Source organism: Equus quagga, unplaced genomic scaffold, assembly GCF_021613505.1.
Source record: "Equus quagga isolate Etosha38 unplaced genomic scaffold, UCLA_HA_Equagga_1.0 73442_RagTag, whole genome shotgun sequence".
Classification (NCBI taxonomy): domain Eukaryota; kingdom Metazoa; phylum Chordata; class Mammalia; order Perissodactyla; family Equidae; genus Equus; species Equus quagga.
This window is the reverse complement of record NW_025802777.1, coordinates 11,541,845-11,569,630: the sequence shown is the minus strand read 5'-3', so window position 1 is coordinate 11,569,630 and position 27,786 is coordinate 11,541,845. Positions and strand designations below refer to the sequence as shown.

The window sequence follows — 27,786 nt, the reverse complement described above, 5'->3', positions numbered from 1 at the left end:
CAAACATCCCCCCTGATGCACTGCCCCACTGGCCTCCCGATTCCACTCTCTGCAGCCACAGAAACCAAGTCCGAGTCCCTCGAAATGCTCAAGGCAGCATTTCCAATACTTCAAAACTTGATGTTGAGCCTCTCGAGGATGAATGGCTCTGGTTTATTTTGCTGCTGCTGATCTGACTGGGTTTCTGGACGCAGCAGCAACTGATCTGACCTCCGCCGAACACAGTGCCATTTGGCATTGCCCTTCTTGAGTCATCAAACCAGGCCACGGTGCTGGAGATGTGGCTCCAGCAGCACAGAATACAGTGGTATTATTGCCACTACAATGACTGGGATCATTATAATAATAATTACTCTAATTATTATTGAGTTATGTTATATTAACAGAGTCAAGGGTAAAAAAAAAATGTAAGCAATTGTATTACTTTGTACATATTAAGTAACTAGTCCATCAAACCCCCAGGACAGCATCCCCTAAGGGAACTATACAAGCTCCACTACCCCTGCCCCAAACACCCACACAGTAGAAGAGTGGTTATACTCATAAGTCAAATTCCCGGGTACCATTCTGGGCCACAGTCTTGGGGGGTATGTCTTTAAAAGTGATTAAAGGTCACTGGGGTAGGTCATTGTCCAAACTCTACTTCCTCCCTCTAATAGAATTATCTATCTGCACCTCTGCCACGTGTATTTCTGGTGCCTCCCACTAGGCTACGCACAGCTCCAATGACTTTGGGCTTGGCCATGTGGGTTGGGTCATGGACTTGGCATAACAAGTTTTCACCAACCCTCTTGAGCTTCCACCTTCCAGCCACAGAAAGGACGTGCCCAAGACAGCCATTGCTGCTTCCTGGATCCTAGAAGGAAGAGACGTGGAAGAGACGTGGCGCACACTGAGCCCTAAGCTCTGGAGCTCACACAAGAAGCCAAAGTTCAGCTGACCTATACACCTATGCGTGAAATAAACATTTATTGCGGTGAACACTAAGATTTTGAGTTGTTTGTTACCAGGTAGAAACGGGCTCATACAGTCCCAGTGCACACGGAGTTTCTCTCTTTTGACAAGTTTCCACACAGCAAATGTATTAACGGGGTCAGGGCTGCTCCCTCAGGCGAACGCTCTCTCCCATGGCCTCTCATTGGTCCCCTTCTGAATCTTCCACCCAAACCCCAGGACTGAGGTCTGCTGAGAGCCGTCCACCCTAACAAGGACTGGGATGCCCTGCTGAGCCAGGTTTTTGGGGCCCTTCCTCTAAGGAGAAATGCCCTCTTTGGCCTTTTCTTCCTCTTACCTCAGCCAAGGGGATGGTCTATGTGGCCCAACCCAATGCCTCAGAGTTTAACATGGGGTAGGAGGCTGAGGGTCCAGCTTCATCATAAAATATTTCTTGGCCAGTTTTGTTCTCTGTGAATAAATTTCCCCCCAGGGACCTCCTGAGGAAAGTTGGCTGGTGACAGGATCAGGTATCCTGGGACCCTGGAATGTTACCATTTCAATAGAGACCTACCATTACCAGCAGATACCGATCAATGTTCCTACTCTGAGCTGTTCATTCATAAATCCATCGTGGGTTTTTACTAGATATTGCCATTCAAAGGGAACTACAATGATCAGAAATCACCTCTGTGAAATTAGGACATAACTTATGAACCTCCAATTGCCTGCCTGTCTAAGTTTCCAGGGTTGTTCCAACACTGCAAGTAATACTGTGGCACTGTAACTGGTCTTGGCACAGAGCATGCTATTTCCCCAGCACCCTTCTCCCTAGGGTTTTATTTTTGTCAAATCAAGACCACTCCATCCTTTTCAGTTTGAACACCATCCTCCTCAATGAGGGAAAAAAAGATCAAATGGAACTTAAGTAATCAACCGTCTTTGGCTATTATACCTCTGGCCCCCTTTGGGGGCCTATTTCTTTCTTCTTCTTCTCCTGCTAAAACATAATCTTTTGTTGCTGTCTTTGGCATCTTTTCCAAGCCTTAAGTTTTCTGGAGTTCGGATGTCCCAATACTGATATAGGATTTTCCTACTCTTGAATACTGATTGTTTGCTGTTAGTGCTACCAAGTTGATTCCAACTTCTAGTGACCCTGTAGACAATAGAGTGGAAGCCTGCCCGGTCTTTTTGTGCCATCCTCTAACCTTCTGGCGCTATCAGACAATGCCCTGCTGCTATTCATAGGGTTTTCATGGCCAATTTTTTCAGAAGTGGGTGGCCAGGTCCTTCTTCTTAGTCTGTCTAGTCTGGAAGCTCCGCTGAAACCTGTCCACATGGGTGGACCCTGCTAGTATTTGAAATATCAGTGGCAGAGCTTTCAGCATCACAGCAACACGCAACCGCCACAGTCTGACAATCGACAGATGGTGGGGAGGTTCCCTAACCGGGAAATGAACCTGGGCCACAATAGGGAGAGCAGCAAATCTTAACCACTGGGCCACCGGGGCTGGCTTTAATATGGGTGTGCAGTCAAATGTCCCTGCTTCCATCTTTCCCACATTTCTTTTTACAAAATCTCAGCTCACAAGAGACTTCTTTGTATAGCACTGTATCTCTTTGATCCTTGCTGGGAAGATTTCTTACTTGATTGTCAGAATTTCATTTTAGAGGAGAGGCAGTTTCACCAAAGCCATATTTCCCTTTACCGTCTCTGATTTTTGAATCATATTCATCTTTTTTTCTAAATTCTTCGTAATCCACTATCCATATCACCTCCTAGTCTTTAGTAATAATGGTCCTTAGTTCTCAAGATCATTAAAATCTAAAAATTAATTTGGCATATAATGAAAAAATTAACGAAATATAATGTAAATGTTCATTTTTATGACCCAATAAAACTCACTTCTGTCAAAATGAACTAAACTAAAATATGGGGGAAGTCTTATGATCAAAAATGTTTACAGTATTCATAGTAGCCAGTAAATGAAGCTGAGAGAATTGCCTAACAATAGGAATTAAGTAAACCATTGCTCAGCCACACAAAGGAATATTACACAGTAATTTAGATGATTCTTTTGAATAATTTAAAATACTATGATTTTTTGCTCAAGATAAAAAAATCGACGTACAAAATTAATTTCAAAGTATAATTATTCAAGTATATGCATATATATAATTTTTTTTAATCAAAACAAACACCCAAACATTAAGAATGGTAAGTTCTGCGTTTTGAGATTGTAGTTTTTCTTCTTCTTGCCTTTCTCTGTATTTTGCCCTTTTCTTTAATAAGCACAATATGTTTTTCTTCTTATAAAAATTTTGTAAGGAGATGATAACGAAATCCCGAGTAGCAGTCTCCATCTTTTCCACACTGAGAGATTTAAGTATCAGCAAGCAGACTGAGAACATTCTCATGCTCTCCTACATGTAATATGATGTAGAAACAACAAATTGTGGTTCCCTGGAAAACTATGCACCCTCTACAGCAGATCCCCCGGGCCACCAGATTCCACTCTGTTTGTTGTCTTTGAGCTCCTTTGCAACTCTTTGCAAAGTGAAGGTAACGGTAAATATGTAAACCTGTGCAGGCCGGTAGTCACCTATTTGACTTCCTCTTGCTGTGAGAAAACCAATTTGTCTCCATTTACAAACCATCCCAAGATTTCTTCAGTTCATATATACACCTGTGCTATTTTGACTTTGCCAATGAATCACGACGATATCTACCTGGTTCCCTCACATCATATGAGTAAAACAAATTCCTTCAAACGTGTTTGCTTTTATATCTATATGAGATGTCACGATTTTACCTCTTTCTGAAAATTATCTCTTTTTGTTAAATACCAGAAGTTAAATTTCACTTTTCAATTTGGAACCCTAATTGTTACTAAATATGCTTTCAAAAATAGTACACAAAGATGCACTATTGAAAGGAGCAAGTTATTATGAATGTCGATGCTTTCTTGTCACATATCATTCAATAAATAAAAAGTAGTCCATTTTTCAACTCTCAGGGTAGGTAATGAAATAGCCAAAGGTAGGAGAGATTGACCTGATCAGGTTACACCTGTGAAGGGCTGTGACTTCAGTGCCAGATGAAAATGTCCATTTTAACCGTCTGAAAACTTGTTTTGTTTCACGAGGACATAAAAACAAACCTGGATAATAACCCTTTATACCTCTGAAGATAAGGCTATTATTTTCTCTCATCTAGACTAAACAACCAAGCTTTGCCCCACCCAGCTTGTCTTCACCCCTCCTAATCACAGCAAGAGTGTTTTTCTTCATAATTCCCTCCCAGCTTCTCTCCTTTTTATCTTTTTAGGCAGAAACCAAAACCAAGGCCAATATTCCAGCGAAATCAGGATGTACAGAGGCATTGACGGATATTATTACAAATCATATCCTTCTGATTCATCTCAGTTTTACCAGCATTTTTACTCACATGAGCTCTTCTCAATGACTCAGGCACAACTGATGATTCACTCTTAAGTTTTTCTCAAGTATGTCTATTCCTGTCACTGTTTCTTTTAAGTAGGTTTTGGGGTAGACTCAAAAAAAATGATTTGGAGTCATTTGAACCTTTGACTCAAAAGATATTTATCGAGTACATACTACATGCCAATTATTATTCTAAGCTCTTGGGATATAGCTTAGGCCTTTAATGGTGTTTACAGAAATAGCCTAAGTTATAGAAATGGAAGTTCGTTCTCACACTTAACACAAAACAAAACCAGAGGTCCTGAGGGTGAAGGGCTGAGAATTAGCAACACATTTCTCATATTAAGAAATAATTCAGCCGAGGAAGGAAATTCACGATGTCGCTTTGGATAAAGGACAAAAGTTCCATGAATGAAACTGACAGCTTCACAACTATTTTACATACAAATAACACCTTTCAAAAAACAACCCGTCGAATTCAGCTTTACTGACAGGCGTTCCGAGACGAAGGGGGTCCTTACCTCTTTTTTCTCACCAGTCTGTTCAGCAATCAGCTGGTCGAACACAGCCCCAAATTCTTCATGGATTTTCTGCATTTCATTGATATGACTTGCAACTTTGTTCATAGTCTTGACGGCCACTGGAAGAAAGCAGGTCATGAAATGAAAAGGCGATTTAGGGACTCCCAGGGAGACGGGAGCAAGAGGGCAGATCCTGGGCTCACGGCTTACCATCCAGGTGGTAATGCTCCTCGCTCTCTGCATCCGTCAGGGCAAAGAGCTCCTTCAGCAGGAGTGGGTACTTGAGGATCCTCTGGATGGGCTTGATGAGGTAAGACTCGAGAGTGGATGAGTGCTGCTGCTTCGGGTTCTGGGCATCCAAGAACGCCTTGAAAGCCGAGTCTGTCTTGGCTGGAAGAGTTTAAATACAGGTTGTCTGGGCAGAACGCCCAAAGGACTCGCTTCCCACAATCTCCCTCACTTATCCTGAGGCGCCTTGTCAGAGGACTTGGCGGACAGCGGGTTGCCGGAGGAGGGAAGGAGAGTGGGGGTCAGAGGGACAACTGCAAGGGCCTGTTGGTCAATTGTTTATCTGGGGGGAGGCCCATGAGTTAAAGGATAACAGGGTCTGTAAATCCTACACACTCAGACTTTTCAGGGGCTGTTATTTATCCTCCTTGTATTAAGAATGTGTTTTTATTCTGATATTTTCACATCTGGGGCCTTAAAGACCCTGGGGAGTCTGCCCCTCCCAGGGCTAGCCAATTCCTAGAGACAGTAAAGAACTTAGCTGGGAGCATGCCTTTCACAGGGAAACCAACCAATCCAGAGTCACCCGCTACCCACCTCTCCTCCACCAGCTCTTACACTCTGGGCCACTATTCTCCTGCCCTAATCAAGACAGGGCCAGGTGCCAGACAACTCGGGACAGCCCCGACACCAGAGCCCACTGAAATCATTCAAACTAACCAATCCTGAGCCTGCAGACCCTGCCTCACTCGTTCCTTCCTGTGGAAACCACAATAAAGGCTCTTATCCATGTTTTTTTCTTGCTTCTTCTGCCTCCTGACCAATCCTGGTGATTCCCCGTGCGGCCCTGCATGGCGTGGTGTGCCCCTCCTCTTGGGAACTAAGTAACAAACTATTTACCAATGGCGATCTTCTCCTGATTTCTCGGCCTTGCCATATCTGAATAATAGGAACATCTACATTTTAAAACACTCCTTAACCTGGCTTGCCTAACCTTTCAAGCATTTCATGACAGGGAGAACCTCTTGTGAGAAAAGGCAATATGAAAAAAAGCAGCAGCACGTTGCAGCTCTGGTAAGTGGAGCGAGGTTGGATCTCCCACAGCGAATGCCTTTTAAGATCTGTTCTATGTTAATTCAGTGCTACCAGCTATTAGCACATGTAGGGCAGGCCCTGCTGCCCAGGACTGCAGAGTCACGTCGGAGAGAAACACACATCTGACCATGTGTAACTCAGGCAGCACTTGCCTCACGAGCTCAGCCTTTATCTGTGTCCCAGCTGGGCTGAAAAGCAGCCCTGGGGAGTTGTGGGTCCCCAGACAAGCAGAGAGGTACCTGCCAGCGGATAATTAGGAAGACAAGGCTAATAACGTCTTCTAAGTGCAAAGATATGGTGGAAAGAGAGACTGCAGTGAGGGCAAAACACGGAAAGAAAAAAGGAGAATGTATCAAAAGTGATTTAACAGTGGGCACACACTTTTTTAAAGCTTCTGATTAAAATATATTTCCATCTCCAGTGATTAGGAGTTTGAGCTAAGACTAGAAGACGTTTTGTACATTTTACAAAATTGTAAAATGATTCTTCTATCTTTATTCAATTCAGAAAAACAGCCATCATGGGAGTAAGGCCTCCCAAAGACCACAATCTTTTCATCCCTTTTAAGCCCCATTAAGAGGAATCAGACTCTATGGGTTCAGGCCTCATTTCTCCTCCCTCCAAAGGACAAATCCATGAAGAAAAAGGGCACTGGGCATGGAGTGACCGTGTGCCAGGAAAGGGAGGCCAGGCCCAGAGCCAATGCATGAGGGAGCTATGGCTTCTACGGAACATCCCAAGTCTCAGTCCTCCTCTACAAGCAGCCTAGGAATCTCTCCCAAATCCTCAAGTCCAAAAACATGGCCATGGGCATTGAACCCCTCAACTATACTTCATGTCAGGGCGAAAGAGGGCATGGTTCTCGGCTCTTTGTGAGCTACAAGACTATCACTGCCATTTCCAACCTCACTGCAAGTCTGTTAAGAATCCTAGATGGTACCTTCTGTTCTCAAAGACTTCTCTTCACCCTCTCGGCACAAGTGGCCATTAGAAAAATGTGAGTCATACCTGATATTTTAAGAGAGAATTTTGAAAGATACTGTAATATTTTTCAGGTGCAAAAAAATCATGTTTTTGAATTAAGAAAAATCTACAGGGGCAGAATTTAATCTAATTGAATGATTAAAAATAACACAAACTGCAGGGCCGGCCTTGTGGCATAGTGGTTAAGTTCAGTGTGCTCCGCTTCGGCGGCTTGGGTTCATGGGTTCAGATCCAGGTGTGGACCTACACCACTCGTTAGCCATGCTGTGGTGGCAACACACATATAAAAAAAGTGGAGGAAGATTGGCACAGATGTTAGCTCAGGGCTAATCTTCTTCAGGAGAAAAAAAAACCAAACTCATGCAAATTGCTCTATGCACTGTAACGGGTATATCAATTTACTGTAGAGCAAAGTGCTCTAAAATCGTTACATCAACAATCTCATAACAATTAGTGTTCAGTTAAAGTGTAAAAAGCACACACAGAACTACAGGACCAATATGGCGTGTGTGAAAACACTGTCTAGGTCAGAAAGCATGACAAGGAAATTCCCAGGTTTCCTTTAAATTTGTGCTGAACTAGAAGTCTGTGGCATAGACTCTCTCTACCATTAAGTATGTCATTATCTGGGCCAGGCTCTTTTGCTACCCAGAGACCTGCATTGTACTAATATTTCCTATAATAGGTTTCAAATTAAGTCAAGCTCCTTCTCTTGGGCAGTGAAGCGTAACATGCATTAATTACTTACATATTCAGGGTTTTGATTAGCAGCTGTTCATACAGCAGCCACAGTGAAGTGGTAAGCAGGAGCAGCCTGATTTCCTGAGATTCTTTAAAATCGAACTTTCTGTTGGTTCTACTGTTTACCAAGAAAATGTTTTTTTAATCCTTTTACCTATCACCAACAACCACATGCTGAACTACGGAAGCAAAACAAGTTTCTAGAGACTCTGAGAATGCTCCAGCATCTTCCCAGAACACTTAGGAAAAGGAGTTTGCCCACATGAAAATTCTGCTCTGTTCTGTGCAAAATATAATTGCAACTTGAGCGATTTTCGTGAACAATCGAAACTTGAGTAGCGATGGTGGTGGCTATTATCACACCCCTACGAACAAAAATAGGTGAGGGAAAGATGACCTTCCACAAGAAGGGAGAGGAAGCGTGGTAGGTTATAAAGAAATTAATGAAAAATAGGAATAAAGCAGGCAATTTCTAAACCCCCTATATTTTTGCATCATTGCAAGATGACCCATCAATTCTGGCCCCAAATAGCTGAGTCAAAACTTTCATTTACAAGAAAACTGACAGAACTGTTAATTCAAGATATTAGTGCATTTTATTTCTCAGGGCCCTTATCTGTGGCTTGTTGGAAGTTCTATCTGGCACATCAATGATTTAGATTTCTATCCAAAAGTCCCCCAACCACAGCGGGTCACACAAATGTGAATTGATAGTTGACATGCCCACCCGCCACCCAGTCCTTGCAGGCCTTACCTTTCACCAGGACCTTGGGGACCTTCGTATGGCTGGCACAGAAGGCACTGTAGAGCTTGAAGCGGTCAGCATAATACAGAAAGGATCCCCCCAGAGAGAACAGCACTTTCTAGATTTAATGAGAAAAAGTGCAGTTAGTTCATGTTCCTCCTTGTCTGGAAATACCAGCAGGATGTAGCGGGGAGCTGGCATCTGCCTGACTCTCCCCCCAAATCAGCATCCTTCACACCTGTCACACAGCCTTTCTCTGCTCACTGATGGCCTGAAACTGCCTATCAGAAAGTACTCAGGCTTATCAATCTGTGAAACAGACGCTGGATTTTGCCTTCTGAGTAATTACAGTGGAGATGTCACTGGTTTTCCAGGCTTATGTCTTCACATGACCTATCTGGGATGTTTGAATATTAAGGAGAAAATATATACGGCATTTGGGGAAAGGCAGAAATCTGAGTTCTCTCGGCTTCTATTCAGAGAAAGAAGGGACAAACCAAACAAAAAGGCCAGGAAATGCATACATCCAAACAGTAGAAAACATATTTCCCTGATCACTAACCCCACCCTCTCCAACGCCACGCTCTCTTCTCGCAGGGAGTAGATAAGAACATAAGAAACACACTTATTAGGAAGAAACACGCTCAACTATGGGAAATAGGTTTCACCTCACCAGCCCATACCCTTTGCCCGAAAAGGATCAAAACTGGGTGGAGACCTCCCCTATTAGGAATTTAATATGCCTGAGGAGGGATACTTTTTATCCAACATATTTTATATAAATATAAATTATAAATATGAATGATCAGGCCTCAGAAAAATATCTTCTATATCTTCACATTGACCTAGTCTTGCTCAGACAGAGGTATTGCTTATTTGGGCTTAGAATTGAAAAGTTAAGTTCCAAGCAAAAAAAATAAGGTTCTAGATTTAAGTGATAAATTGGGTTCCCCAAAGTGCATCTTATCTAATGAACAACGCAGAGAATTCTGATGGACTGTCTACTAAAAACAACAAAAAAGGTTGTGGACCACAGATAATTGGCGATGAGAGGCCTAAATTCTTTTTCTCCATGTTCTACTTTCTTCTTTCACTTTTCAAGGGCCCCCTGCCCCACCTCACCCCCGTGACTGAGAGGATACCAGTGAGAGGTACCCTTTGAGCCACAGTCAATAATTAAACAAAGTTATGAAGAACACGTTCTAAATGTAACCCCTCCCTTGAGCCATATATCAAGTCACTCATTTGATTAACTTACTATTTACTAAGTACTTACCATACAGCAACCACAGATAGAAGGTTAAGGTCGTCATTTACTCTTCTGGTCTTAAAAAGCAATCTTAGGGCACAGAGTGTGCACAAATGTGAGGGGTTCATACTAAAAGGCAGCATTTGCCCTGCGTTTCTCTTCCTCAGGACTTCACAGAGCTGCTCAGAGGCTGAGGGACATGGCAAATTTCCATGCAGAAATTTTATTAAAACTTATTCGACCTCAGAACTATTTTTTTCTTTCTTTTTTTTTTTGAGGAAGATTAGACCTGAGCTAACATCTGCTGCCAATCCTCCTCTTTTTGCTGAGGAAGGCTGGCCCTGAGCTAACATCCGTGCCCATCTTCCTCTACTTTATATGTGGGACACCTGCCACAGCATGGCTTGCCAAGCAGTGCCATGTCCTCACCCGGGATGCAAACCAGCGAACCCTGGCCCCCGAAGCGGAAGGTGCGCACTTAACCGCTGTGCCACCGGGCCGGACCAAAACTATTTTTTTCTAAGACTGCTTTAGGACTAGTGTTCTATGCAACATGATTTGAACATTTTAACAAGTTTTTATATTTTGGGCAAATATACAACCAGGATTTAAACAAAGCAGCAATGGTGGAAAGCAATAGCAACAGGTTTCGGAGCGAGCACTGACTGGAGAAGCTAACTCAGAGGTGCTGGAGAGAAACCCCCGGGCGGTGAATATTCACGGTGCATCAGTAGCCCTGCTTTACAGATGGAATGGAAATTGCCAGATTATACAATAAACCAAAGGAGCGAACGTCAGGGAAGAGGGTCCCACTTAAATAGAATTTAGAACAATGACCATGTGGAGTGAACTTGCTTTAGAACCAGTGCACCAACCCTCCCTAGAAGAACTCTGCCCATAACACAGTCATGTTCGTCTCACAGTTCTGTCCACCCAACTCTCCTTAAGTGATTACCTGGACCCAAACTCAATGAACTGGCCCCACAGCAAAAGACTGAACGTTAGCTATTTCAGATTAAAACCACGTTTTTTAAGGGATGTCTGTATCCATTTTATTAGGCTCCTCATCAGTCAACTTTTTTGATTAAGTGACAAACTCCTGGCCCTTATCAAGCATTCTACTGTGCTACTAATTAATTTATTAATTTAGAAAATATATATCATTGCAAACAGAAATTGATGAACCAAACTGTATTTCAACCGATGGCATGACCACCTTGAAGAGGGGAGACAATGAACTCGCTTAAAGCAATTTTTGAACACAAGAAAATGATCTATACGCAGTATTTAAGGTTAAAGGGTATTATGCCTGCAACTTACTCTTAAATGGCTCAGGAAAAAAAATTATATTCTATATCTCATACACACACAAATATACACAGAGGAGACAGGAAGGGAGAGAAAGGATAAAGAAAATGTGGTTAAATGTTAACATTTGGGGAATCTGGGCGAAGGGTATCCAGGAATTCTTTGTACTATTCTTACAACTTGTCTGAAATTATATCCAAAGAAAATATGTAACTATATATAAATATATATTCATATACTTAAGTGTGTGAATGTGTGCATATTCTAAACAGCCCCTGTTGAAGAGAGGCTCTTTAAAGACTTGACACAAAAAACACATCAAGATAGACAAGCTAGTCTTCCCCTCAGTTCCTATAATTGTGTGCTGACATTACACAGCCAGATTTCTGCATGTGTTAGAAGACAGTCAGAGCGTAAGGGGGCCCACACACATATGGACAACTTAACTTAAGTTCAACACAAATGCAAAAGTAACTTAGTGGAAAAGGATAGAAAAATCATTCCAACAAATAGTGCTGGAAAAACTAGATGTTCATATGCAAAACAAAATTGACCCTGTTAACAGCTGGTGGCGTAGCAGTCAAGTTCCCACACTCTGCTTTGGCAAACCACGGTTTGCCGGTTCAGATCCCAGGTGTGGACCTATTATCAAGGAATGCTATGGCAGGTGTCCCACATACAAAGTAGAGGAAGATGGGCATGGATGTTAGCTCAGGGCCAATCTTCCTCAAAAAAAGAGAAAAACAGACCTTGATTCATACATCATACCGTAACAAATATAATTCAAAACAGATCAGAGACCTAAATATAAAGCTCAAAACTACAAAACTTCTGAAGAAAATTTTTATGACCCTCACTTAGGCAAAGATTTCATAGATATGACACCAAAAGTATGACCCCAAAAAAGAAAAATTTGAGAAACTAGACTTCATCAAAATTTAAGACTACTTCTGCTCTTTGAGAGACACTATGAAAAGTCAGGCCTCAGAAGAGGAGAAAGTATTTACAAACCATACATCTGGGAGAGGACTTACATTCAAAATATACAAAGAACAATCAAACTCAATAATAGGCAAACAAACAACCCAATACAATAAAGGACAAATGATCTGAAAAGATACTTCACCCAAGAGGATATATTGAAAGCAAATGAGCACATAAAAAGACGCCCATTGTCATGTCATTAGGGACATTAAAATTAAAGCCACAATGAGGCACCACCACATCCCTGTTAGAATGGCTAGAATTAAAAAGAGTGACCACGACCTCATTAGACAGAAGAGGAACTGCTGGTGAGAGTGGACACTGGTGCATTGGTACAACGCCTTTGGAAGACAGTTTGGCAGTTTCTTAAAAAGTTAAAAGTACACCTACCATATGGTCTAACCATTCCACTCACAGGTATCTATTTACCCAAGAAAAATGAAAGCAAAGATCCACACTAAAACTTACACACAATGTTCATAGCAGTTTCATTCGTAATTGTCAAAAACTGGAAACGATCCAAATGCCCAAGAAAGGTGAACAGATAACAGAGTGTAGTGCATCCATACGATGGAATACTGCTTGGCAATAAAAAAGCATAGACTATTGATAGACTGACATATGCAGCACCACAGATGGAACTCAGTATAATTATGCCGAGGAAAGGATGTCACATTAAAAAGAGTATATGCTGCATGATTCCATTTATATAAAATCTCGGAATGCAAACTAGCTATGGTAACAGAAAGCAGAGCATAGCTGCCTGTGGCTCAGAGGTGGGAAGAGCAGGAGAAAGGAATCACAAAAGAGCAGGGAAAACGTTTGGGGGCGATGATTATGCTCATTATCCTGATTGTGGTGATGGTTTCACAGTTGTAGACATATGTCAAAATTCACCAAATTGTACGCTTTAAATATATGCAGTGTATTGTATGTCAATTATACTTCAACTAATCTGTTTTTTAAAAGTACATGAGGGTGACATGTAAGCCAACACCAGTGTGCACGAATCAACGAGCTTTGTCGATTGCAAGTGCAGCACAGGAAATCTCTGCAATAAAGGAAAGCCAACGAGGAGGAGGAAATAAGCCGTAAGCATCCTCACTAAGGTACTCCTCATAAATCCTCATTAAGGCTACAAGGACACTGTGTGCTGGAAGATTGTCTTTCTCCTGGATAATGATAAGTATTTCCGTTAAGCAAAGTTTCCTAGAACAGGATAAATTAATCTGTTTACTGGGAAACCAAGGGTGCTAGTCTAATTTGCTAGTAGCAAGCATTGAAGGCCCCCACCTAAACAGAATGGAAGGTGAACGTTCCTCCATCTTCCAGAGTAGAAGCCAGCAGATGCACCAGTTTAATGAAGTTGACGGCACTGGTTTTACCTTAGCCAGACAAGCAAGACACAGTGCTCCCAGAATCCCCTGAGGACTTGACCCTCACTGGCAGTCCGATGAAGACTCAACATCACGAGCCAAGAACTTACCCAAGACAGCATATTGCCTCCTGTGATGGTAACCAGGAGATTCAACTTCACCCTAAAGGATAACCCACCAGCGACATTAGGACTCAACTTTATACCAACTGAGGCTGAGACTTACCTTAAATTGATCGACTTTCTCAAGCTTTTCCAAATCCGGTACCAGTCTCACTCCATCTTCTAGAGTCTTAAGGAATTCTACTTGAAACTCTACCATTTCGGTTAAATTTCCGAAGAGCACATCAAGCTGGAAAATGAGAAAATTTAATCCACCTCGTCCTTCATTAGCATTTAGAAACATATTGGCATCTGACGTTTTTCTATCAAGACTCATCAATTAAGATAATGATCCCAACACCAGAGGCTGGGGGCAGCTTCTTCCTCTCCAAGTACAAGCAAAGAGCTTAGCAGTCAAGGATTTGACCTATTTATTACAATTAAATGAATTCAAAATGCTTTCAGTGTTGCACATGCTCCCCACTCCTTCCTTATCACAAGTCAAACTGCAGTGTGACCCTCACAAAGTTAAGACAATTTCCACCATACCTCATCTGGGGTGAGAAAAGTTTCCTTCTGAAGAGGTTTGAGGTATCTCTCCATGAGACAGTTCAAGTCCTAAGGGTTGAAAGGATACCTCATTAGCACATTTAAAAGTCTATAAAGAATCTAAGGGAGAAAAACCAGATTATGCCCCAAAGGCTAACACTACAGTCTTCAAGCTCATTAAGGTTCATTAAAAAAAGAACGAGCCAAGCTTTTCTGTAAATAGTTCAGGCTCTGCAGGCCATATGGTCTCTGTCACAACTACTTCGCTCTGCTGCTATAACAGGAAAGTGGCATAGATGATACATAAATTAATGCACATGGCTGTGTTCCAATAAAACTTTATTTGTAAAAACAGGCAAAGGGCTTAGATTTGGCCCAAGGGCCATAATTTGCTGGCCCCTGATTTAATGACTAAAATAGATCACTAAAAACAGATCATACTGTTGTAACATATAACTATATACTACTAAATTATATGGTTATAGGAATATCTAATTATACAATTGTTATAGTTACAGGAATTATGTAGTTAAGGAGTATATTATAAATTATACAGTGTTGAAATAACTTTGCAGGCCCAAGATGAAGCCGCTCCTGACCGGGGTGTCACATAAGCAAACGGAAACAGACAATTTTCACATCCCTGTAAATGCTCCACTTGACCAGAAACACAGTCTATCCAGTCAGCCAACCCCCAAACGCCAAGCCAACTCTGGGCTTTCTCTCTCCAAACAAAACTAACTGTGTGGCCTCAGCCAATCAGTGTCCGTTTGTCTCTTCCTTGTTCTTTATTCTTTATCCTATAAAAGGAGCTTCTCGTCTTTCACCCCACTTTGCGGCCCTCCAAGGAGACTGTCCACTTCATGAAGCGCTAAATAAAGTTTGTTTGTATCACCCACATTGTCTTCATTAATCATTTTTAAACAATAGTTATACATATTATAAAATATTTAGGAATAAATTATATAGTTATAGGAATAGAACTAAACGTCAGAACAAGTGATAATACAAGGAAAACAGACACTTTCTTTCTGCCTAGACTAAAATTAGATTTTGGTTTTTTTTTTTTTTTTGAGGAAGATCAGCCCTGAGCTAACATCTGCCACCAATCCTCCTCTTTTTTGCTGAGGAAGACAGGCCCTGAGCTAACATCTATGTCCATCTTCCTCTACTTTCTATGTGGGATGCCTGCCACAGCATGGCTTGATGAGCAGGGTACAGGTCCATGCCCAGGATCCAAACTGGCAACCTTGGGCCACCAAAGCAGAGTGTGCGAACTTAATCACTACTCCACCAGGCTAGCCCCTCAAATTAGATTTTTAAGATAAATAGCCTTAAATTTTTCCAAAATCAAATTCAGTTTTAGTATCAGCTCAACAACATATTTAGAAAGGTCAGAGGACCACTTACTACTTTACCATTATCTCCTTTCTCAGTGAGTCGGTCAGTTACATACGTCGATGAATTTCTCTAGGAATTGACGTGCTTCCTTAGAGCACAAAAGGAGACCTCGACATTCAGAACAAAGGCCAAGTTTCACAGGAGGGACCAAGCTACTCTTCAGTACCGTGATCTGGCTCTGTGGTTAGTCAAAAACAGTACCACCACACCACGTTCCCTGCTTCGGGAGGAGGGAGGCAGGGGAACAGACCCACCTTCACGTAGGTGCGCTCCGTCTCCAGCAGCTCACAGATGACCTTGCGCAGCTTGTCGGCGTCCGTGAGCTGTCTCATGGTGGCCAGCTGAGGCCCGGCCGAGTCCTGGGGAGATGAGCTCGGGTCAGAGGGGTTCATCTCATGCAGACTGCGGCAAAATGCGGCCACCTGTTCCGTACTCTTCAGAGCACAGTTTAAAAGGCAAGGCAGACGCAGTTATCCCTCAGCAGAGTGACTTGTCTGACAGCTGACCCTCCTACGGTGTTCTTCCTGGTTAGTGACCCGACACACACGAATTACATCTCTCATTTCCCCAAATTGTTCCACACCTATGAGAGCTCACTGAATGCTCACAACCACCATAGGAACAACTGCTGACACAGACTGGGCGCTCACTGCACACCAGGCACTGGTCCGATGCCATTTAATCCTCCTACATGGCATGTAAGGGCTATTAGCATCCCCACATAACAGCTGAGACAATGGAGGCCCAGGGAGGTTAAGTAACTCATCCAAGATTACTCAGCTCAAAAATGACCGAGGTAGGATTTGAACCAGGCAGTGTGGTTCAAAACCTGTGTTCTTAACCACTGCAAGAAGCTTCCCAAAGAGAAGAGACAGAGACACAGAGAACTTAAGTGCATTTTACACAAAATACAAGGATCATTCATTATCAGACTCCCAGTTAAGTGTTCTGTACATACTTACTTTGCAATGTTGGAAGATGGTTTTATAAGCTAAGATTCTTCCTGGCTCTCTTAAAAACGGACACTGAGGCAATTTTCCAGATAATGAAAGATACCCATATACTTAAAAAAGTTTCTACCTCTCCAGCTTCACCAAAGGCAGAAAGATACCACTGCCCTCTAGGAATAAAGGGTGTTGGGCCCTGAGCATGGCCTCAATGGGAGAGCCCAGTCTCTACCTAATCTATGTCCGGGATGATTCAGGTGGAAGTTCAGGATTCCAGGATTCTAAAATGCCAACTTTTCAAGGTAAGCAAAACAGTCCTCCAAAGCATCAGTCTAGGGATGTAGGGAGGCTGCTGAGAACCCTGTGGGACCAGCAGTTCTCCAGCTTGGGTGCATACTGGAATCACCTGGGGAGCCTGGAAACCTCCCAACGCCCAGTGCACCCTCCATATCAAGTCAATCAGAATCTCCGCGATGGGACATGCAAGTGTCACTATTTTTTAAAGCTCTCTGGGGAATTACTCCAGAGGCTCTTTTGTAGCACAAAATCTAGCTTATTAATATGTGTTCAAATGCACTGCTCTACAAATGATTTTTTTTGTTTGTTTTTTGCAGGGGAAGATTCACCCTAAGCTAATCGTTGCCAATCTTTCTCCTTTTTCTTCCTTTCCACCCCCCTAAAGCCCCACTACATAGTTGTGTATCGTTGCAGGTCCTTCTAGTTCTTCTATGTGAGACACCACCACAGCACGGCTACTGGCAGACAAGTGGTGTGGTTCTGAGGCTGGGGAACCGAACCTAGGCCACTGAAGTGGAATGTGCCCAACTTTAACCATTAGGCCATCAGGGCTGGCTCATTGACAAATGCTTGATGGGTATCTCCTTGAAGGTCATGGCTGCCTTCTCATACTTCTCTTCTCTGCTACTATCGTCTAATTCATCCCTAGGCATAAAGTATTTCCAATAAAGACCTGTGTAAATAAAGAATCACTTCTTCTCTCACCCATCTATCCAGGAGGAAGATGAGAATATCTTCCCCAAAACAGATGGTACACAGGGCTGAAAGTCAAGGCTGACATTTTGGAGGGCAGAGAAGCTAAAGCGTATTCCATGGGGGCAATTTTTCAACACAGAGGAGGGCAGCTAACATTAACAGGCCTTCCCTCATTAGAACATCCCAAGGAAAAGGAAGCCTGGAATAAAGACAGTACAAGGGAGTGGGAAGTGAGAACCTAACAAGGATGCCTTAGCAGCAAAGTCAGGACAGGGAAGAGGAGAGCCAGGAGCAAATCCCTAATTACTATTCCAATTATCTTACAATTACCACAGCTTATTTATTACCAGCATCAACACTGGTCATACTTGCCAGAAAGTATTAGTCACCTGTCAGTGGCACTATTCAAGTTCTCTATGGATCTGTGTTTCAGACAGTTAGGAAAAAAAAAGATAATTTGTTTTTAATCAAAGCTTGTTTCCATGTCAGGGTTTTGTGAACTCAACATCATCCTTAAATATACAGGTAAATTATAGCTTTGTCTTGAAAATTAAAAGGAGCAAGTAGATCCATTTTAACAAAAATGTCCACGCATCTGTTAGATGACCCAATGATAACTGTAATAGGTAACTGCATTATAACATAGACATGATGGGGGGAGAAAAACCTCAGCAAAATGAAAATCCCATGGACAGATGGTAACGGCTGACAACTAAGTGCCCTGCCCTCCAGCTTATCCCAAACTCTCCTTTGCTGCTTTGACTTGGCACTCGGCACAGGAACCCGACACAACAAATGTATAACTGGTACCTTTGCTTACACAGTGATTTTCTAAATGTCCCAACGATAACAACAGCCACCTGTCCTTTATATGCAAATTAATATGAAAGCTACAAGTCATGATAAGTCTATCATTGAATGCCCATCAGAGACACAGTACATCTTTCTACAGCTTTATCATTTAGATAAGCTGCCAAGTGAAATCCAGCGTCCTCATATATTATACCAAGGATGCCCCACACTTTAAGAAAAGGCAAAGGTTACCACCTTGGGGCTCTGACACACACCAAAGGCAGGAAATTCCAAAAGATGCTTCGCTTTGTGCTTCCAAGTCACACCACTTTGACTTGCCATTCTCACTCTATTTGGGTATAATAATGGAAAGTATGGGATGGCGTTTTTGGGGTTTCATTCCCTCTGTCTCACCATAAATACTTTGAGATTTCCATTTTTATGAGTGTGAGTAGGAGTCCTGACTTTGCCTGTGTAAAGTTCACCATCTCTAAGGTCTGGCATCCTTCGTTTTAAGCAGGCCCATGAGGAAAGCTTAGGTTAGTGGGACGTGGACTTTTAATGCTCTACACCTAGCCACCTCCGACCCAATTTCTCCTACCCAAACAGGTTACTCACTTTTCTCCACCCTGAGCCAAGTCCTCAATTATATCAGGAAATACCTTCCGCATCCCAGGGGACACCTAAAACTTCCCTTGAGTTCTCTTCTGAGAGTTCACAGCCTTAGGCATCCCCTCCTCAGTAGACACATTCCTAAGGCTAGGACAGATTTAGCCAGGTGGTGTCTGAAATTGAGGAGGGGGCAGAGCTGCTTCTCCGCTGGCAGCCCCGTTCTCTGAGTCAAGCTGTAAACTCTCAGGTTTACCACAAGAAACCGAGTCGAAACGGATGTAATCTGTTTACTGTCAATTCCACGTTATTTAAATAAAGAAGAATAAAACAGAATTACAAGTTATATATAATACCTATATTGTCAAGTGGTGTTATTTACAAGGTTCTTAATGGAATTTTTGCTAGGAAACGATGAACTGAAAAGGCTGTCATCAAGTTTGAGAATTTTGCTTTACTAAAATATTACCCAAAAAGTATCCTTAGAAGGAGGTATGAAATGCAGGTCTTCTTAGAACGCCTCTAATCTAAAGAGTTTACATGTTGAGACCCCGCTTTCAAGTCCCCTGCCCTGCCCCCTTACTATGGCCCCACTTCTTTACATCGAAACCCATGGGGACCATCTCTACGTAGCTCAGCATGTCGTAGGATGTAAGAGGAATGCAGTGCGGTGCTTTCCCCACTCCACCACTGAGTGTTACGTGGCATCCCGTCATTCATACACCAAGCACTGAGGCCAGAAGTGCCCAGAGAAGCAGCTGCCATCGGAGGTTCTCAGCTCGCTCCTGAAAGCCAAGTTTTCTAGAACTGAGACAAGCAGAGAAGGATCACCAAGAGGGAGAAGACAGCTAAGCCTTCTCCAATGGGAGAAGCCTGGACCCCTCCCCAACCTGAGGACTGCAGAGACAAGCACTTCCAGGCATTTCAGAGCTGCCAGCTTAAAACTGAGAAAGGGGAGCAGAACTGTTCCCCTGTCGGGACAAAGAATTATCCAACCAACACACAGACACGAATAGGGCAACTGCAGGAGGAAACAGGCCACTTTGCTGAGGCCAGCATCAAGCTCAGCATTTATAATATCGCTTTCTTCCTGGGGAAGATGAAAACAAAGTACAAAAAAGAGACGGGGCAGACTTTTAAGTACACACTATCGACTCAAGCTACCCAACTGTTTAAGCTCTTCCTGTTATGCAACCACTAAAGGCACCTTCTATCTCTAGATGAGTTCCGAGTCCTAAAACTGTCCCTTTGAGTCTGACCGATTTAACACATCCTACAGATTTAAAGGGGCCGCAGCAGCCTAAAAATCTCATAACCTTTATTCAAGTTTTTTTAGGGACAAACACCAAGGCAATGTACTCCATCATTTCAAAGACCATTATATACAATGGTAACCCCTAGAGTTCTCTACCACCTTCTCGGTCTCCTGAAGAATAATCTTTGAAGAAGAAACATCCAAGAAACACATCTGAGTAAACGAGACATACTCACTGTCAAAGTTCAAGTTTCATTCAATGACACAAAATCCAATAGTCAGTAGACTCTGATGTTAATATTAAATTATTAAAAAGTTTAAGTTGATTTTGTTAAATTACTCCTTACCATCAACCCACTAAATTTTCTTATTAGGGAGTCAACATTTACTGCAGGAACTGACATGTCCAATAGAGACCAGCGGACCTTAACCCGTGAACACATCCCCTGAGCCAACACTTCGACATCCACCTCTATCTCAAGTCAGCAGAAAGAAAGCCGAAAGCACATGAGAGTTTACAGGAGGCAAGTTGAACATTCTCCTTCCAGAAATGCCGGCTGGACAGTCAGACTACCCGATCCAGGGCGAGCAGGAGGAGCTTTGCCATACATCCAACACAGACATGCTCCAAATCTCAACAACCAAAAGAAAGGAGGAACAATTTAAATAACACAGTTTAAAAAATACATAATACATCTTCTTGCCATTTAAGAATGAAAAAATAGATACAAGGAAAGATGTCAGGCAGAAAGACTTCACACCAACTAAAGACGCCCCACCCCCATGTTAAAATATATACTCCTTATCAACAAGAGGCTTTAGAGGGAAAAAGGATACAATGTGGGGAAAATGGGAGGAGCGTAATCAACAACCTTTGGGTAGGGAAACAATTCAGCTGGAAAATTGTAACATAAACAAGGCTTGCTAGATTTCAAACGTGCTCACCAGATGAAGCGTCCGATACATAGAATCACCGGACTTGTCATTGTTTTCAATCCTGGCCTTGCGCTTTATTTTCCACAGAGCAGACATCATCGAGAATATATATCCTCATGGTAATTCTACCACCTGACGTGCTCGGCACAGAAGCGGAAGTTTTCGAAAATATTCCGAGAGCACCAAACACCTTTCAGCTCCCAGGAGAGCATCCTCTGAGAGAGCTCGCGCCGGCTCTCCCGTGAAAACCCACGGCTGCACCGCAAAACAGACAGGACAGCGACCATGCAAGCCGGGGAGCAGCACCCACTTCCCATCCGGGCCCTCTGGGAAAGTGTCAAAGGCTGCACGGGGGACAGGAATTCATGCTTTGATTTCACCTGGCTAAGCAACAAAAGTTCCAGAAAGGGGGAGCCAAAAGAAGCAAAAGCCAAAGCAGAAAAATGCCTCCCCGGGATGTGAGCGGCTGGCTCTGCGGACGGGATCAGCTGATTGGCCAGCGGCAGGCACCGCACGGGCATCTTACACCCGCCCGGCTCCTCCCGCAACTTTGAAGACACCCCTCGCTGAGTCGGGGGAGCAGGCACTGAAAAACAAAACTGTTTTTTTTTTTTTTTTTAACAGTTTCTATTTTCACATGGTCCGCTAATGCTTGGTGACCAAAGCTGACATTTCCGAGAGCATCCGAATTGGGATGAAAAAGCAAAAAGGGCTTTCAGAATGGAAATGTTCTGGAAATGATTCTAATACATTTGCTAAATGGAAAACAACATCACAGCTGCCAGGGCGCCAGGAACGCCTGACACCACAGCCTGCAGCTCATTAGCATTCATTTCCAACACAAGAGTTTTCAATTAGAAGCTGGGGGACAAGCAGCCATTGGTGAGGAGGCCCTTTGAGGTTGTCACCCCACCAGAGGAAGGGGGTGGCTCACAAAGAGAAAGGCCACTAGGCTGGCCCTGCAGTGTGAAAGTCCCAACCCCCACCCCACTACATGTGACATTCCAGGGCCACCACCGCTCAGCAACAAGCTGGCAATTACTTACTTGCTCAACCCACAAAGGCTGTGTGCAGCAAAAACTGCCATTTAAAAAAATCAGAAAACACATACAACTCCAACATACATTCTCTTTATCCTGCCCAATATTTCCTAAAATAATTCATTCAGGAAGAACAGCAAAAATATTAAACAAAAATATCAAGAGTCCTCACATGTTCAACCGGAACAAAAGATGATTAGTTGTTTCATTTCATTTATTCCTTTACTTATTTATTTTTCTATTCTACACCAGTCTGGTGCATTCAAATTAAGGCTAAATGACCCTTCTGTGTTCAGACAGCTCACAACTTAAAAAAATTAATGTTTGGTTTATTCTCAAGAAAAATTACACACTGATATAGGAGACGTAGCAAAAAAAATATTTAATGTTAATCAAGAAATATACGATATATGCTTGCTCTTACTTAAAAAAAAGACGCTGAAAGCTTCAACATCAGTAAAATATTCAAGTGGCTAAAGGGTATATATCTAACTGGCTTATAGCACCGCGAATTAATTAATTCCTTCCTTTTTTGAAACTTAGTATTTAACACGAGACTTTAACAATCTGTCCAGAAGGTAGTTTTAACATAGCAGTTAACAACACAAGGCCTGGTTTTACCATCTCAGAGTGGTGTGACCTTCAGGAGTTGCTTAACCTCTGTTCCAGTATCATCATCTATATAATAAGGGGAATAACAGTATCTCTCTCTGAGAAATATTGTGAGGGTGAGATAAGCTAATATGGAACAGATATATACAAGACACTAAATAAGTATTAGCTCTTATTTACCATAATAATACACAGTAAGACCCTTTCTCCAAGAATATTTGCTCAATTTGGATATTTGAAAGCAAAAACCTTAAAGTGAGAAATTTAACTCATTAAAGGCTATTTTAGTTAAGTAACTTGGGTTGCATAACAGAATAGTTCAAATAAAGAAGATAAAATCTGAATCAAACCCAAACTAGGGAGTATTTCAGGGTACAGAGTCACATAGGGCTCACTACGTCCAATCTAGCAAAAAGGAATATGAATCTATGGTTTCAATGCAGTCCACCACATAATCTTTAAAAATACCCAAATCATCACCCAAACCCGTCAATAATTTGGAAGAAATTCTCTTTTATGAACGCGCACCGTGTATCTCTACAGGGAAATCCAGGAACAGCGTCCCCTGTTCCTACATTTGACCCTGTCAGTTCCAGATGAGTTTCAGGGTCTTGTTCTCCGGAGAAGGAGGCACCAAGTCAGAGACTCAGCCAGGGTCAGACAACCAGACCCTGGGGCCTCATCCTTCCTCTCCACTCTCTGCCAGACCTGATATTACGGAGGACTCTGCTCAGGACTCATGACTCACTGTATTTAAAACAGAAACAATCTCTCAAAATCCACAAGGGGATGAGAACACTGGGCTATTACAATGAGGTAAAAGTGATCCAGACTAAAAAATATGGAGAAATAAATGTTTTAGATACAGGAAAAAATAACGTATTCCCAAATCAAATAAGAAATTGAGAAGTAACATTTTTAGTTTCAATAATAGAATAACTTAATAAATACCCTTTAAAGCAACTTACCTCAGTGTGGAAATATTTGTTTCTCTTGAGGGCAACTGACCCTCCCTGACCCCCCACCCCAACAAAAATAGGTAAAAGGAAGGTAAGAGCCACAAAGATAAAAAGCAACTTTAAGCCAGTTTTTGTTAGTTTGTCTGGCTTTAACTGAGACGTGTGTATTTCCATTCAGTTGCTTTTTAATTAATAACCAACCACATAAAGCCTTTCAGTCTATAATTTATAAATTTATAAATATGTAATTTCATATAAATATTTCATATAAATATGAAATTTATAAATATGTAAATTACTTTAAAATGTTAAATTTTATACTGTGCTCAACTTAAAAAGACACTGAGAATGATGATTTTATGGGAATAAAAGAGAAACATATCTAGGTAAAACAGACACTGAAGATAGTCAAACATACATTCAAGAAAATTTTACAGAGATACAGTCACGCACTGTTTAATGACGATTTAGTCAACAATGGACCGCGTATACCATGGCAGTCCCATAAGATCAGTACCATAGAGCCTAGGTGTGTCGTAGGCTACGCCATCTAGGTCCGTGTAAGTACACTCTATGATGTTCCCACAACAATGGAATTGCCTGACACATTTCTCAGAACTATGTTAAGTGACACATGACTGAATACAAATACAGAAAGAGATTAAAAAGGACACACATAAAAATGTAGGTTTTTAAAATAATGGTTCACATTTGAATAGTATATTTCCATTATCAATGTGTCTCCCATAATTACATTATTTGGCACATCCAATCGTCCGGTCAGTGGACAAAGGCAAGAGTCACTCTGATGTTGCAGATGAGAAAACAAAGGTCTAATTCAAAGTTATGTGATTCGCTCAGGTTAAGTGACTGGTAAATGTCACAAAAAAAAAAAGACAGGTAGCGGGATCAACATAAATAGGTCAACAACATTATTAAAAAAGGTGAAGAAATACAGAAACATAATCACACTCAATGGCTTTCATGGGAGAGGGGTCCTTTGGATATAGGTAACACAGTTTTTAAATTATGCTTCGGAGGCTGTGATGAGAAGAGGTTATGGACCCACAGAACTCTGTGTGACATGGGATAAAAGCATGATGAATTATGCACCAAAGAGAGAGAATAAGAACTTTCTCACAGTGCTCAGTCAATCAAGGAATGCTCTATTTGGATCAATAAAAAAATTGTTTCTTTCCCTTCAATGTAAAAGATGCTCACCTTTAACAAGAGCTGAAGACAGACAATGCAAAAGGAGTTCATTATAGAACCGATGAATAGCAAGAAAGTGTAACTGACCCCATCACACGCATTTTGGATGCTGTTTCATCACACGCAAATGCAGATAGGGGAAGGAAAGAGCATGAAATGAGACTTCAATTCATTAAGAGTGATTTCGGTCCTCTACACGCACGTATGGGTTTGTTATTAAGGCTGTAACTTGGATTTCATATCCTATTTAGCAAAATCTCAGAAGTAAAAACACTGTGGTCCCGTGGAGAGGCCTTCTAACCACACACAGCTGCAAAGGTGACGCGTCAGCTGTGATTCTTGGGTGCTTCAAGACGGGAGACGTGAAAATGAGAATCTCACCTTGCTGCTGTGATCAGTCTCATCTGAGGATTCCAGGTCCGGCCCTTCGGTCTCCTCCGGAGCAACCTCAGCACTGCCGCCCTGCTCGCTGCAGGGGCCGTGCCCTGCAAGACGAAAGCAGGAGAAATGTGGGTCAACGGGAACCGCTAAAAGCCAGGCCCATGCAAGGGGCACATGGGGTCAAGCTCGTGACACGTACAGATAGTGTTCACCCTCCAAGGGTGAGCTCCATGATCTTGGCTCAATAAATGCTAGTTTTTGCTGTTTTTATTATCACTACTACTATTATTTTATATTAATATAATTTATATTAATATAGTGTATTTTTCTTATTTATATTTTATAATATATAATAATTGTTATGGTGTCCCCCCCAAAGTTCATGGGTTGAAGCCCTAACCCCCAATGAGATGGTATCTGGAGGTGGACCCAGGGATACAAACATCCAGTCCATAATACCTGTGACATCTGTTTTTGCCAAGTCCTGCAAACTATAAACATCATATAACACCACTGTCCCGTAATCCCCACTATATTCTATCAAAAGCGAAGGGAGGGAACATTACAATCACTTTCCTCTGGAGGGCTTCTCAAATTTAAGGAGCGTCTGAACCCCCTGGCAGATCATGTTATGAAGATTCAGATTCATCAGATTTTGGGTTGGCCCTAAAATTTTACATTTCTTACAAGCTCCAAGATGATACCCATTCGTACTATACATCCATGGACCACACCTGGAGTAGCAAGGCTCTGGTCATTTAAAAACCTCTAGCTAGTCTGATGAGACAGTGGAAATCAAACCAGTCTGGCACTGGATCAGGGACGACAGCACTATCACATAACCGGATGAGGGAGAAAGAAAGAAAGAGAGGAAATGAGAGTGGAAGGAGCCACTTTTGGACTCTGGATGGAAACCTCACTCTACAAAGAGGCCGCCTTACTCCATGGACACCATTGTAGTTATAAGCTGCTTGGCCTCTCTTTCTGTTCAAATTCTAAGTTGGGTGAGAAACTCAGGGAGGAAGCCGACCTCTGAGCAAACTTTGCTCCAAGGCTGCGTCCTGCGGTCCGGTCCCTTCCCCGCCTCTGGAATGAAGCACCAATGATGTGAACACACCTGTATGGCTTGGAGGTTTCCAGCTGTTGCCCACCTCTTGCTCTGGATCTAATTTTCTTGCATTTCTTTACCTACTTGCTTCCTCTATGATAGGATGGTAGCGGTCAAAGAAAGAAGTTCCGTTAACTTGGTGGACATCCACCATGGCATACCGTCACCTCCATGGGAAAAAAAATGACTGAATACTTTGTATGGGGGCAAAGACCTAGATGCTGGGACCAGAAAGAAGGGGAAGAGTTGATTGCCAATGTGGAAGAGCTGAAAAGCTCATTTAGGGACACTGCTAATGGTGCTAGTCTCTGAGACGGCAGGAACCACGGCTCAACTCAGCCCTAACCAGGATGGCCAGCTGCACGGCACACAGGGGCACCTCTCACATGGCAGTCTGCAGAATGGCACCCCCAGATGAAGGTTGGGACCCTGTATATCCCCACTGGATAACACAATGCCTGGGGTCTAGCTGATGCTCACGAAATACTGCAAAATGAATGAAAACACTTTCACTGTTAATGATACTGTGGGCTAGGTCTTCTGAAAAGCAAGCAAAAAACCCTACTTCTACAAAACACTTAGAAAGGCTAAATCAAATATATAACAAAATCCTTTTGAAACATAAAGCTGAGCTCCAAGAAATCCCCAGAAACCAAAATGAAGAAATTAAAGGAAGCTGGAGTAGTGGGCCAGTCCCAGTGGCATGGAGTGCTGAGGAAATCCACCAGTCCCCACACCCTAGAATGGTGTTTCCCAAAGGGAGAGAAGAAAGCATTGGTGTTAGGAGGAGCACAATTCTTTGAAAGCAAAATTGTGTACTTGGCAGGTAGACAGCCTCCCCGGCTCCTGGGCACTGAAGACCTTTAGTGCTCTCCAGTCACTGTGACAATCAGAAATGCACCACTCGTTTCCCAGCAGCAGGACCACCCCGGCTGGGGAACCACAGCCCTGAGCCTTCGGTTTTCACTGTGAAGCCAGGAGACAGAAAACTGGCATCGGGTCAGTGCAGGCTGCAGAGTGAGAACTGAATGTCCCATATTCAGATGGTTCCCGTGAACGGCTACAACCTTAGTCTATAAAGATGTAAAAGAAAACGGTAGTCGCTAGCAAAAGAAAAAAAAGAAAGAAAAGGAAGCCTATCGAATTCTGTCCATACTCTGGGCTAGGAGAGTGGGGAGGGAGCAAGGAGGTTTCTTCCCTCAGATGATAACCACGGGCTGGCCTCACTGTGGATGGTGAATGGGATTCAAACTTTCACTGTGTACTGCATCCAGGAAACCCTA

At 42.5% G+C, this 27,786-nt stretch overlaps 1 protein-coding gene across 5 annotated transcripts in view; it reads right to left on the bottom strand.

Moving 5' to 3' along the window:
* The window catches only part of LOC124234372 (rho guanine nucleotide exchange factor TIAM1), a 277,654-nt gene that overhangs the window by 17,750 nt on the left and 232,118 nt on the right, over nucleotides 1–27,786 (bottom strand). For 4 of the 5 annotated variants that reach the window (XM_046651731.1, XM_046651729.1, XM_046651730.1 and 1 more), the window contains 7 exons: nucleotides 25,396–25,499; nucleotides 15,914–16,093; nucleotides 14,259–14,327; nucleotides 13,834–13,959; nucleotides 8,701–8,809; nucleotides 5,109–5,288; nucleotides 4,899–5,017 (listed from right to left, as the gene is read on the bottom strand). In XM_046651731.1, the coding sequence (XP_046507687.1) occupies nucleotides 4,899–5,017; nucleotides 5,109–5,288; nucleotides 8,701–8,809; nucleotides 13,834–13,959; nucleotides 14,259–14,327; nucleotides 15,914–16,093; nucleotides 25,396–25,499 (887 nt within the window). The remainder of the gene's footprint in view (nucleotides 1–4,898; nucleotides 5,018–5,108; nucleotides 5,289–8,700; nucleotides 8,810–13,833; nucleotides 13,960–14,258; nucleotides 14,328–15,913; nucleotides 16,094–25,395; nucleotides 25,500–27,786) is intronic. The other variant, XM_046651733.1, reaches the window with a different exon arrangement.